We start from the raw sequence: 13,107 nt of genomic DNA on the forward strand, positions 1-13,107 counted from the left end.
TGGGATGTGCATGTCACCGGCTGGCCAGAATTTGTCCACTTGCCTTTGAGAAGGTGAGCTACCTAATTGAACCATTGAAATCCATTTGGTGTAGGTACATCCATAATGCCAGTAGGGAGGAATTTCTTTGGCTTTGACCCAGAGACAGATAGTAAAGGAAGGAAAATTTATTTCCAGGGCAGCATGATTAGTGGATTCAAGGCGAACTTAAATGCAGTGGCATTCCCCTGTATTTGCTGCCCTTGTCCTTCTAAATTATTGCAGCTGTGGATGTGAAAATGATATCTTTGAAGCCTTGCTGAATTTCTGCAGTGCATTTTTTAGATGGGGCACATTGCTGATACCAAGTATTGGTAGTGTTGGGAGTAAATCTCTGTGGATGTGGTACTAACAAAGCAGGCTGCTTTCTCCTGAATGGTGTCAAGCTTCTTGTGTGTTGTTGGAGCTGCACTTGAGGTGAGTGGAGACTATTCCACCACAGTCCTAACTTGTGCCTTGCAGATGGTGGACAGGCTTTGGATGGTCAAGAAATGAGTTACTGCAGGATTCATAACATCTGACTTGATCTTGTAGCCACAATGTTTATATGGCTAGCTTGGTTTCTGGTGAATGGTAACTCTCATGATATTGATAGTGGGAGAATCAGTAATCGTCATTTCACTGAATGTCACAGGTAATGGTTTAATTATTTTTTGTTGCAAATCATTATTGCCTGACATGTGTGGTGAATGTTACTTGCCACATGACAGATAAACCTGGATATTGTCCAGGACTTGCTGTATTTGGACATGAATGCTTCAGAATCTGAGCAATCATCAGCAAACATCCCACATCTATTCTTATGATAGAGAAGTAATTGATGAAGCAGCTCAAGATGATTGGACCCAGGCCACTTCCCTGAGGAAATCCTGCACAGCTATCCTGGAACTAAGATAACTGACCTCCAAAAACCACAACCATCTTACTTTGCACAGGTATGGCAACAACCAGTGGAGAGATTTGCTTGATTCCCATTTACTCCAGTTTTGCTAGCACTTGATATCATACTTGGTCAAATGTGGCTTTGATGTCAAAGGCGGTCACTCTCACCTCACCTCTGAAATTCAGCTCTTTTGTCTATGTTTGAACTAAGGCTATAATGAAGCCCTGGCAGAACACAAACTGAGCATCTGCAAACAGGTTACTGCTGAGCGGGTGCTGCCTGATAACACTGTGGATAACACCTTCCATCATTTTACTGATAATCGAGAGTAAACTGATGGAATAATAATTGGTCAGGATGGATTTGTCCTGTTTTTTGTGCACAGGACATGCTCAGGCAATTTTTCATCTTATCAGATAAATGCCAGTGTTGTTACTGCACAGGAAAAGGTTTGCTTAGTGTCAGGCAAGTTACAGAACATAAGTCATCAGGACTATTGCTAGAATTTTGCCAGGACCATAGCCTTTGTGGCATCCAATGCTTCCAGCTGTTTTCTGATGTCACATGGAGTGAATTGAATTGGCTGAAGACTGGTATTTGAGGTGCTGGGGTATACGTAGGAAAGAAAAGCACTGGAGGTAACTTCATACACTTTCATAGAATTTATTCACAAAGAGGCACATTACAAACATGCATCACTGCAACCAAATGTCAGTTTCAGTCAGTTGTTTTATTTATTGGAGCCATTTAATTCTCAGTTAATGCTCAGCATCAGCACACAATTGAATACAATTAGATAAATGTTTAAATTGGTTGTCAGTGTAATTCTTAGCACACTTGTGATTATTTATCAAATGCTGTCCAATCACATTTAATGTGGTTATATCTTTTGAGTTCTGCAAGCACCTGCTGATTGGTTACGGTCAATACCTTGCTCTTTGAGAAGCGTATATGCAAGTTGTAACGATTGCCAGTCTTTAGAACATATGGCCAAAATACATAGCATCACACTGACATTGAAACATATATTACATTACTCATTTATGTGATAGGCAGAACATTTTTTGATTTAACAGCAGCATGTTGTTATGCATTAACAACAACATGGAACAGCTAGCTTCACCCATTGCTCAAAATATTGTTGTTTATAAATTTTAATCCCAGTGTGATGCAAGGTAGGGACATAGGAAGACAGGAACATAGTAGCAGAAGTAAGCCAGGAGCAGGTCATTTATCCTCTGAAAAAACAAGTATTAATATACAGTTAAAAGGCATGTTCCTTAAACTGCACTCAAGGAAATTTTAAAGAATTGTTTCCTCTTTAAAGTGTCTGCAAATACTTTGGAGTTTTATAGAGTTACTATTCGAGAACTGATGCTTACAGTAAGAGTACGGTACTCATGTATGGCAGCAGTAATCTCCTGGGAAAGGGAAATTTACTGATCTAAGATTAGACAAACAGATGATGGATGAAGCTGATTACCATCTTCATAAATGGCATTTTTTTCTGTTCTCTGTCTTCAGGAACTAGCCAGTGTTAATGTTAGGCTGAAGCCAGCATAGATCACTTTAAAGTGATTTGTCTTTTTCTTGAGCACCTCTTTGTATACCTTATTTCTAGAGGCTGAGGAGTGCTCTACGTCAATTACTTGTTGATATCATTGTCCAATCATCAAGCCACAGGTAGCCAAGGTAAAACTTCTTCCTATCTCTCATTTTGCCTTGTGGTCGTCCTGCAGGTTATCTCATACTTGATACTATTCATTAACTTTTGCCAGACACTTGTCTTGATTCTGTTTGATTGTTATCTTTGTGTATCTGCAAAACTATGTTGGAAGGGAAAGAAAAAGAAAAGAAACAACCTTCTGCATGGACATCATTTCAGGTTTCTCTGGAGGCAAGTGCAGAGATGCGGAAGTTTCTGATGAGGCAGAAGGGTATGGGTTTCTCCCCCAATCATGAGTCTGAGATGGAAAGGCTGATTCAGACACTAATTTGAAGCATGTGAGTAGGTAATTGACGCAGAGAGGTTGTCAAGGAAATCTTGTCAGTATTGGGTCTGATAAAGGGACCTGACATCAGAAATGAGGGCATGCACTGAAAACCATCCCTCTTCCTTTTCTTCAAAAGCCACTCCTCTATCACACCATCTTACCTTTTTCTGAGGATTTCAACATGAACCCTAGTGAAGGTCCAAATGAATCAGTGCCCAAATGGCAGAAGATAGCAGATAAAATGCAGTGCTAGAAGGATGGGGACTGACAAAAGTAATTTTGTGAAGATGAAGAATGTGTTAACAACTAGAAAACTCAAGCTTGTAACAAGGGAAAAAAATCCCAAAATTGCTACATTCTATCTACTTTTCTGTATGTCTCAGAAATATGGGCAGTAAGTGAAGATTTATGAAAGAGAGGCCACAAATGTAGATGCTAAGCTGTATGCTAATAAATCCATACAGAGACCATAAAACAAACGAAGGGTTACTTGAAATTGCAATTGCAAAATCAACTGTTGAAAGGTCACATCCTGAAAAGAAAATGTCAGCATTTGGGTCATTTGATTGGAGCTGAAAGGTGACAGAGGTCATCTCCAGAAGGAAAAGTGGACGGAAGCAGCAAGATGGGTTGACCTAGGCACAGTTGACGGACGACACTAAGTAGTCGGACAGAGATAGTAGGAACTGCCGATGCTGGAGTCCGAGACAACAGGATGGGGAGCTGGATGAACACAGCAGACCAGGCAGTATCAGTTGCTGGCTGGCCTGCTGTGTTCATCCAGCTCCACACCTTGTTGTCTTGGACTTCAGCATCGGCAGTTCCTACTGTCTCTGAATGAGTTTTAAACTCACTGCGAAGCCTCTTCTAAGGATGCCTACCTTGAAGAAGTTACCCTCCTCCCTCCGGAAAATGTTTCTGCTCCTCTGATGCTGCCTGGCCTGCTGTGTTCATCCAGCTCCGCACAAAGTATTCGCAGATGAATTACGGTGCGTATGTAAAGATGGTGTAAAACAGACGAACTTGGCATACCATGATGGCACATCTGTAGTCAGGAATAGGTACGAGCAGCTTCACAGGTATCTTATAAAGAAGGTGAGACTCTTTTGAATATTTTTCTTACTTACCTTCATATATTTATTACCTCATCATTATTTTTGATCCCTGATGACAACAATGTAGATGACCAGAAGTTTACTCAACATTTCAGGAGCGCTGCCACTGCGCAAGTGGATGCTAGGGAGATCGAGGGGCAGAGACCACTTTCCCACTGCATACAAATAAAATGTGCCTCACGTTGAACGGCTGATGTATGGAAAATAGACAAATATATGCAGCGAGTGTACGAATGCCACGTTGCCCTCAAGAACCATTTTCACTGAATGTTGTGCTCACCTTGCCTCAACGCTTGTCTGAAATCACACAGGGCCAACCGTAAACCATCCCGGGGGCTTTTCAGGCAGTCGTCCGCCTGAACACTCAGGAAGAGGCCGACGGATTTCTCCCGGGACAAAGTTGCCGGGCTCGGGTGAAAAGAGTCACCTCGAGCGGAGCTGAAATGACACGACCAGCAACACGGCGCCGTGACCTGGACGGAGCGGAAGTGACGCGACCGTGTCTGCAGTCACATCCGGTCCTGGTTTGTCCGCGCGACCTGCCCCAAAATGGCAGCCGAACAGCAGCTCCCGCCGGCCGTCACCAGCGCCGACAAAGACAGCAACAAAAAGGTGGTCTTCGTCTTCGACCGCCGCCTGGGAGACTCGCTCGAGAAATGTCTAGACCTCAGCAGCTGGACTACGTTCGCCGAGTTCAAGAGCGCCGTGTGTCGGGTGAGGAGGTGGAGGGGAAACTGGAGCCCGGAGCCGCGGGCGAGGGAGCGTGGAAGAGAAAAGGGGAATATGCGGGGGGGGAGGCGAAGGGGTCTGGTGCAGCTGGGGAAAGGAGAAGGAGCAGTGTGCTTGGCGGCGGAGGGGAGAATGGGTTGAGGGGCTGATGGAGGCAGCGGGACAGAAGATAGGGGTAGAGGGCCGGGGAGAGGGAAGGAGAAGGGGCACAGGTGGTGGATGGGGAGATAAGTGAGGGAGGGATGGGGGTGGTGGACAGATAATTCGGTGGGGGCAAGCCATGTACGAGGAGTTGTGACAGCGTAACGGTGAGGGGGTGGGGACACGGGGGCGGTGGTTTCAATGGATAGATTTTGGCGGGTTGGGAATGGGGGATAGGAACTCCATTATTGGGGGGGGGGGGGGGGGAAGGTTGCTGAAAATGGATCAAGCCATTACGGAGGGGAGAGGGCCCAAGTAAAGTGCTGTGTTTAATAAGGGAGCAAGTGATGAACCGTTAAACTACGGTGTAGTCAAAATAACCTCAGTGGTGGGGAGATTGTTGGAAGCAATTATGAGGGACTGAATTAATATGCAGTTGGAGAGGTAGGCATTAATCAAGTCAGCATGGTTTCATTAGTGGAAGGTCATGTCTAATCAACTTCATTGAATTTTTTTGTAGAGGTAGCCGGGTGTGCAGAGGAGGCAATTTTATGTTATCTATCGGACTTAAAGGCTTCTGATAAGGTCTTGCAGGGGACACTGCAAATGTAAGAGCCCCTGTATTCAAGAAAATTTGGCTAATTGAACCCAGAATTGGCTGAGTGGCAGGAAGCAGAGGGTGATGGGTGAGGGGTGTTTTTGTAACTAGAACCCTATGTCCAGTTTGGTTCAATTGGAATCTGTGTTGGGGGCCCTTGTTTGTCATATATATAATACTTTAGACTTGAACGTAGGAGGGTTGATCAAACAGTTTGCTGATTGCTGGTGATGAGGACATTGGTAGGGTAGCATATCATTGAAGGATGGCATGAGTTTACAAGATGATGTAGAGAGCTGGTCAGATGGGCTGATCAGTTGCAGATGGAATTCAATTCAGATAAGTGTGAGGTAATGCCTTTGGAAAGGACAAACGAGGACATGCATGATGAATGGTAGGACCTTGGAACGCACTGAGGATCAGAAAGAGCTTATGTGCGTGTCCACTGGATCATAAAGGGAGTGAGACAGGTAGATAAGGTGGTTTAAAAGATGTCTCATTGGACAGGTGCAATGGTGTGGCCCTGAGCATCGTGTGGAATTGGAAAACCTTAGCAGGCATTGCCTGAATCCAGCATTTTGTAAACACTTGCATAAGAGTGCAAGAAGTAGAACCAGGAGTAGGTCATTTGGCCCCTCGAGCCTGCTCTGTTGTTCAACAAAATTGTGGCTGCTCTGTCCCAGGCCTCAATTTGTCATTTGTACTGTTAGTTCCATGATAGTTTAAACATCTATCCACCTCCTTTAAATACTTCGTGATCTGCCTCCTCAACTTTCTGGGTTCGAAAGTTCCAGGCATTCACTTTTTGCTCTGGGAAAAGAAATTTCTTCTCACCTCAATTTTAGATGAATGTTCACTAAATCTGTAACTGTACCCTCAACTTTGAGATTTTCCCACTGGTGGAGCTGTCTTCTGAACAGCTACCCTGAAGTCTTCTCTGTTTCAATAAGGTCAATCCTAAATTCCAGAAATCAGCCTAGTTAACCCCTCTTGAACTGCCCTAATGTGAGTATATCCTTCCTTAAATATAGGACCAAAAGTATACACAACATACGCCAAGTACATCTCACGAACACACTGTATAGTTGTAACAAGACTTCCCTATATTTAAACTCCAAAACCTTAACAGTATACCCCAAATTTTCATTTGCCTCCTTAACCACTTGCATTACCCACATGCTAATGTTTTGTGTCATGCACAAGAATACCCTGATCCCTCTGTGCTGCATTTTTGAGTTTCTCTATATTTAACTAATCTTTCTTTGCGTGTATTTTCAACCCTTTCCTGCTTCACTTCAATTATCCTCTTCACTATCCTGCGCTTCTGCTCTCTGAATTTTTTGATTTTTTTTGAAGGGAAGTTTTAATGAAAACCCCTCCTCCCTCAACACTAATTAGGTTAATTAGCACAATCCTAGTTATATAGAGTCATAGAGATGTAAAGCACAGAACCTTCGGTCTAACTCTTCCATGCCAACCAGGTATCCTAAATAAATCTAATCCCATTTGGCACATATCCCTCTAAACTCTTTCTGTTCATACACCTATCCAGATGCCTTTTTAAATATTGTAATTGTACCAGCCTCCACCACTTCCTCTGGCAGCTCATTCCATACACATACTACCCTCTGTGTGAAAAAGTTGTACCTTAGGTCCCTTTTAAATCTTAACCCACCCTCACCTTAAACCTATGTCCTCTGGTTTTGGACTCCTCCACCCCGGGGAAAAGATCTTGTCTATTTCCCCCATCCATGCCCCTCATGATTTTATAAACCCCCGTAAAGTCACCCCTTAGCCTCTGACGCTTCAAGAAGGATAGCCCTAGCCTATTCACTCTCTCCCTATAGCTCAACCCTTCTGAACCTTGTAAATCTTTTCTGGACTATTTCAACTCTCACAACATCCTTTAGGAGGGAGACCAGAATTGCATGCTATATTCCAAAAGTGGCCTAATCAATGCCCCGTACAGCCACAACATGACTTCCCAACTGCTATACTCAATGCACTGACCAATAAAGGCAAGCATACTAATTGCCGCCTTCACTATCCTATCTACCTGCAACTCCAAGGTCTCTTTGTTCAGCAACACTCTCCAGGACCTTACCATTAATTGTATAAGCCCTGCCGTGATTTGCCTTTCCAAAATGCACATTTATCTAAATTAAACCCCACGTGTCACTCCTCGCCCCATTGGCCCATCCAGTCAAGGTCCTGTTGTACTCTGAGGTAACCACCTTTGTTGCCTGCTACATCTCCAATTTTGGTGTCATCTGCATGTGTAACCATACCTTCTATGTTCACATCCAAATCATTTATATAAATGGTGGAAAGGTTCAGTGTTTATTTTAAAATATTCATTCATGGGGTGAGGACATCGCTGGCTAGGCCAGCATTTATTGCCCATCTCTAATTGCCCAGAGGGAATTGAGGTTGGTTGGCTCGCCGAGCTGGTTTCTTGTTTCGCAGATGGTTCGTTACCATGCTGGGTAACATCCTCAGTGCAGCTTCTGATGAAGTGTCGGTGTGTTTTCCCATCTGGTTTTTAAACTCTGGGGTCTGTTGAGATGGATTGCCTCACTTCCAGTTTTCCTTCGTATCCTACAAATCTACTCCAAAACCTTAGTGCCTGGAGGGAAGTTAAGTGTTAACCACGTTTCTGTATGTCTGGCGTTATATGTCGGCTCGTCCAGGTAAGGGCGGCAGTCTCCTTCCCTGAAGTACATCAGTGACCCAGGTGTATTTTTCTGACAATCAACAATGAATTCTTCGGACTGTTAACTCCAGATTTTTATTGAATTCAAATTCCATCACCTGACATTGGAGCACCTCCATGATTAGCACTGCTGCCTCACAGCGCCAGGGACCCGGGTTCGATTCCAGCCTTGGACGACTGGCTATGTGGAGTTTGCACATTCTCTCCGTATCTGGGTGGGTTTCCTCCAGATGCTCCAGTTTCCTCCACAGTGCAAAGTTGTGCAGGTTAGGTGGCTTGGCTAGGCTAAATTGCCTATAGTGTCTAGGGGGGAGATGCAGGAATAGAGTGGGTCTGGGTACGATGCTATTTCGAGGGATGGTGTGGACTTGATGGGCCAAATGGCCTGGTTCCACACTGCAGGAATTCTATGACTCTCAGACTCTATGACATGCTGGGATTTGAACCTAGGTCCCCAGAGCATTACGTGGGTCTCTGGATTTACAAGCCAGTAATAATACTACTCGGCTGTCGCCTACCTTATGAAACCCATGCCAGTGGAACAGCTCTGACTTTTCTTAATACTGGTGCTCATGCCACGTGAATCGGAACCCATTGGTGCTGCGCCAGTCTTTGACCCACACATTTACCTATGCCACTGCCTTTTTAAAAAAAAAAAAAAAAAAAAAAAAATTGATAGGATAAGAGTGACCATGCATGTGCATGATTAACACAATTTTCATTGAACTGTCAAACAAGGTTACATCTTTGATGTGTGGAAGGTGCAGTTGATAGAATAGTAATGAAGAGGCCCTTTGGCCCATGGCCCATTGAGTCTGTACCGACTAAAGCTACTCTGAAACTGCAGTTGACACACAGCATTTGAAGTGTCATAACATTCAAGGCTTATCCAGCTACAATATAAAGGTTGTGAGGTTTCCCACAAAATGTCCTTGGATGACTGAAGAAACTTTGAAGCAAAGCTGGCTATTTGTGTGCTGAATGTGGCTATTGTTTTTTTTTCAGGCTTTTGACATTACTACAGGAAATAATTTTGTAATTACAACAACAAATAGGAAAGAAATTAAAAGTCAAAACTTTGGTAAGTTTGTTTGAATGCTCTGATTGGATTTTATGTAACATTGCGTCTTTCATCTAGCTGCCTGACTGAGTACAATTCATTATCATGTATGATGACCTTGCTGTATTGAATGCTTTAATGTCTGATATAACCGGTCTAAGTGAGAGAACGTAGCAACTGCAAGTAACAGATATTGCAATGATATCTTGTGCTCATACTAATTCCTTGCACATAAACCACGCAATACTTTATTCAAAACTAATGTAGTTTTTTCAAGTAAGTATCTAAAGACTGGTGAATCATCGTAGTTAATATTTTTGGAGGACTTAGATTTTGAAAGATTGTGGAAAAGGATGATCGATTTCAAGTTTTATGCTGTAAGAGAGACTACTTTTTTGGACTATGGACTGAAACTGAGAAAAATGGACATTGCTTAAAAGGAGAAAAAGTACAAGGAAATATTTGTAATTTTGGGAAGGTGAGTGAAGCTAACGTGCATATGAAACAGTTACATTTTTTTTAGGGACGTTGAGTCCAAACAAAATAACAACGTTTGTGATAGGTTCAGGAGAACTCAGCATGGCAACAACCTATTGATTGATCGGGTTGCAGTTTAACATAGGCTGTGAGTAGAGTGAATTAGACAAAGTGAAGCAAGGAAGCCACCTGACATTAGCTTCACCTTTTCCCCTTCCTCCTTTTGGTAAAGTTGTTATCTCTAATTTTCTGCGGAAAGAGCTGAAAGACTACACTGAGACAATGAAAGAAATAATTCTAAAACCTGAAGGGACAAGAAGGATCCTGGGTCCAACCAAGCAACTGGTGAACTAAAGATTGATCGTCACTGTGTGGATAACTTCAGTGATGCCATGATGTTTTGATAATGCAAAACCCAACTGATCTAGTTTTGTGATTTTTGGATTGGTGATACACAACACTCCTAACCATTTTGTTTTCCCCTCCATTCATATATATCTGTGTAGGAGTTTTAAATAGGGTAGAGTTTAAGTTTCATAAATTAGAAATCTTTTACTGTTTTGTTAAAATGTCACAATAAATAGCTTTCACTTCTTACTGAGGGATCTTAATGTGAGTTTTCTGTCTCCTGAAAGCAGTCATTCAAAGACTAATTGGGATTTTTGGTAGCTATGTTAAACCATCATATTTGTCATGATGCTGGGACCATGATCTCCTTCATCTGTGTGTGTACATAGCTGCTCAGAGGTTCTGCGCATGGCAATCAGCCTGCCAACACAAATTGCAGCATTGACTTCTGGTTCTGGAAGTCGCTGCCACACAGTGCTCGGGGTCCGCACAGAAGAACACTTCTGCTGAATTCAGCATGAAATCTATTTTTCCTCTGAAATAGTAGTCGGATGAATATCTCAATATTGTATTTCCTGAGTAAGCTCTGTTTGCATTGATCACGTGACAGACATCAGATTTATCTGTCTTTTGCCTTATCCTTTCTGCCTTTAAGTTAGCCCTAACAGCCAGAATTGGTTCTTTTTTAAAGTGAAGTTTGGATAGGGAAAACTGAATTTTTTGTTTAGCTGAAGTGTGTCTGTTTTGGGTTATGTAGAGGAATAGACATTTATACTTCAACATTACTGGTTGTGTATTTTAACTATGTATTGCATTTTCATTGATTAAGTTTCTTTACAAAAGCAATTATATTCATTAATATATTTTTAAAAAGAGCATGGTTGATTATATTTTTGTTTAAAAGCTGTATATAGCTTAGGTGTTTAATTGGCAGCTTGGTAACTAGGAAGAGTATTTTTCTTTTTATGTTGTGATCCATGGAATAGCAGGACTATAATGATGTACTCCTCCAACCTCTGTCATGGTAAGACATATGGTCAGAAAGACTTTTTTAAAAAAAAAGTAGCCAGCTATGTTTACTTTGAATATATAGCAAATGAAGTTCTCCAATATTGTTTTATTTTTGAATCACGTCTTTCTGAAAGTTGTTAAGCATATTGTGATTGACATCTTCGAGTAGTTTTACATTATCTTTTACAATATGCTAATTTAATAGCATATTGCATATTAAGATAATGCTCGAACAAAATGTTTTGCACAGATTGTTTTGCCTCTTTTTTTTGTAGATTTCTGTCTTATAGTTTTGATTACATATCTTAATGATATTTGAATAAGAAAATATTTGGATTCACTGTTGGAGTAACGGCTTTCCTTTTTTTTGCCATACATATAATTTTAAGTTGCGATGTATTTTTTGGGAATATATCAAACTGTTTTGTGTTCTTTTTCAAACTTAGATAAATGTGTCAAAGATGGCGTTACCTTGTATATACTTAACTCAGTCGACCAAACATTGCCCTCGGCTACCAGGGAGCGAATTGACTTTCTTCCTCACTATGATACGTTGGTTAAAAGTGGAATGTATGAATACTATGCCAGTGAAGGACAGACTCCATTGCGTAAGTATATACCTTGCACCATTTAATTTTGAGTAATAATTCTGAATTGAGAGTATTCGATCTAGCTTGATTAGAACTTGAACTACTCTGATTGGAATGTAGCTTTACTAAAGAGAGACCAAGCACCAATAACCATTTATTTTCAATAAACAGCATTTGCCTTCGCTGAGCTGATAGATAATTCCTTATCCGCAACAGCCAATAACAAAGGAATTCGTAATATACAGGTCCGACTGGTGAGTAATGTAATATATTATATTCAAATATAATATTGTGTACTTCCTGTAAACCTCCTCACTTATCACTTCCGAGATCCACATTATAATGGAAACTGCCTGTAATTACTTCTAATACTGGAATTGTACACTCCTGCATATTGAAATGCTGCAGCAATTAGGAGAGAGGTCCAATAACAGAATGATGAGTTAATGGAGACAACTTCCAATAAAAATGTGGATGTAGGCATTTATAATGGAAATATGAAAATAAGAATAGAGAGTATGGTGGAAAAGTTTTCAAGAGTACATGGCAACATCTGCAGACTTAATAACAAATTATTCTTCAGAAGAGCGAGTATACTTCCTGTAATATTGATAGAAATACATGTGGGGATTGATCTCAAGATTGTAATAATTCAATGTCCAAACCTGTCTCTCCTGCAATTTGCTTTTGGTCTTAAACTCTTGTACATGATACCATGAGAAACTGACTAATACTATTTGTCTACTTTTGATGCTTTGCAGATTTTTCACTGAATTCAATTCTAATGATCTATTTTTCCTTTTTAGTTGTTTGATGAATCACAAGGTAAACCAGCTGTAGCTGTAATTGACAATGGGAGGGGAATGACATCTAAGCAACTTAATAACTGGGCTGTGTATCGACTTTCCAAGTTCACCAGAACGGATGATGACATTGAAAGGTTTGTTTCCTGGATGTAAACATGCTCATTCAAATCCTCCAATAACCTCTTTCTGACATTCTTATCGAATATTTTTTACAAATTTAAATATTTTCACAATTTCCTCCTCATAAACTCTGCTAATTACAATCTCAAAAACTTGAGAGGTCAAATGTTATCCCTGTCACAAATCTACATTGACACCACCCATCTATATTAAGATTTAAGTAGTCTGATACCCCCCAGGACCTCTAATTATTTCTAACATTTTCTCTAAATCTGATGTCATACTAATTAACTAGTTCTGCTATTCTGCCCTCTCCCTTTCGTACGCAATGAATTTCTTTGTTATCTTGCAATCATAGGGACTGTTATACAGTCTTGGGAATTCAGGAAGATGAAAATCAGTTTGTCCATTATCCTTGTAGCCAGCTCTTCTCAAACCCTAAAATAAAGGTCCTTGGGTCCAAGGGATTTATAAACTTTTAGT

General features: G+C 41.2%; 1 protein-coding gene and 1 long non-coding RNA gene across 2 annotated transcripts in view; one reads left to right on the forward strand and one right to left on the reverse strand.

The window, feature by feature from the left end:
• Positions 1-1,569: 1,569 nt before the first annotated feature.
• LOC109929508 lies at positions 1,570-4,513 on the reverse strand. Its single transcript, XR_007262009.1, has 3 exons — positions 4,312-4,513; positions 3,798-3,999; positions 1,570-2,160 (listed from the first exon to the last, which is right to left on the reverse strand). It is a non-coding gene; the product is annotated as an uncharacterized LOC109929508 (long non-coding RNA).
• A 38-nt stretch (positions 4,514-4,551) lies between these two features.
• The window catches only part of smchd1 (structural maintenance of chromosomes flexible hinge domain containing 1), a 162,307-nt gene continuing 153,751 nt past the window's right edge, over positions 4,552-13,107 (forward strand). Inside the window, exons 1-5 of the mRNA XM_020529185.2 lie at positions 4,552-4,745; positions 9,218-9,293; positions 11,555-11,716; positions 11,870-11,952; positions 12,505-12,638. Coding sequence (XP_020384774.2) covers positions 4,581-4,745; positions 9,218-9,293; positions 11,555-11,716; positions 11,870-11,952; positions 12,505-12,638 — 620 coding nt within the window. The 5' untranslated portion in view covers positions 4,552-4,580. The remainder of the gene's footprint in view (positions 4,746-9,217; positions 9,294-11,554; positions 11,717-11,869; positions 11,953-12,504; positions 12,639-13,107) is intronic.

This window comes from Rhincodon typus, chromosome 4, assembly GCF_021869965.1.
Source record: "Rhincodon typus isolate 14 chromosome 4, sRhiTyp1.1, whole genome shotgun sequence".
Classification (NCBI taxonomy): Eukaryota; Metazoa; Chordata; class Chondrichthyes; order Orectolobiformes; family Rhincodontidae; genus Rhincodon; species Rhincodon typus.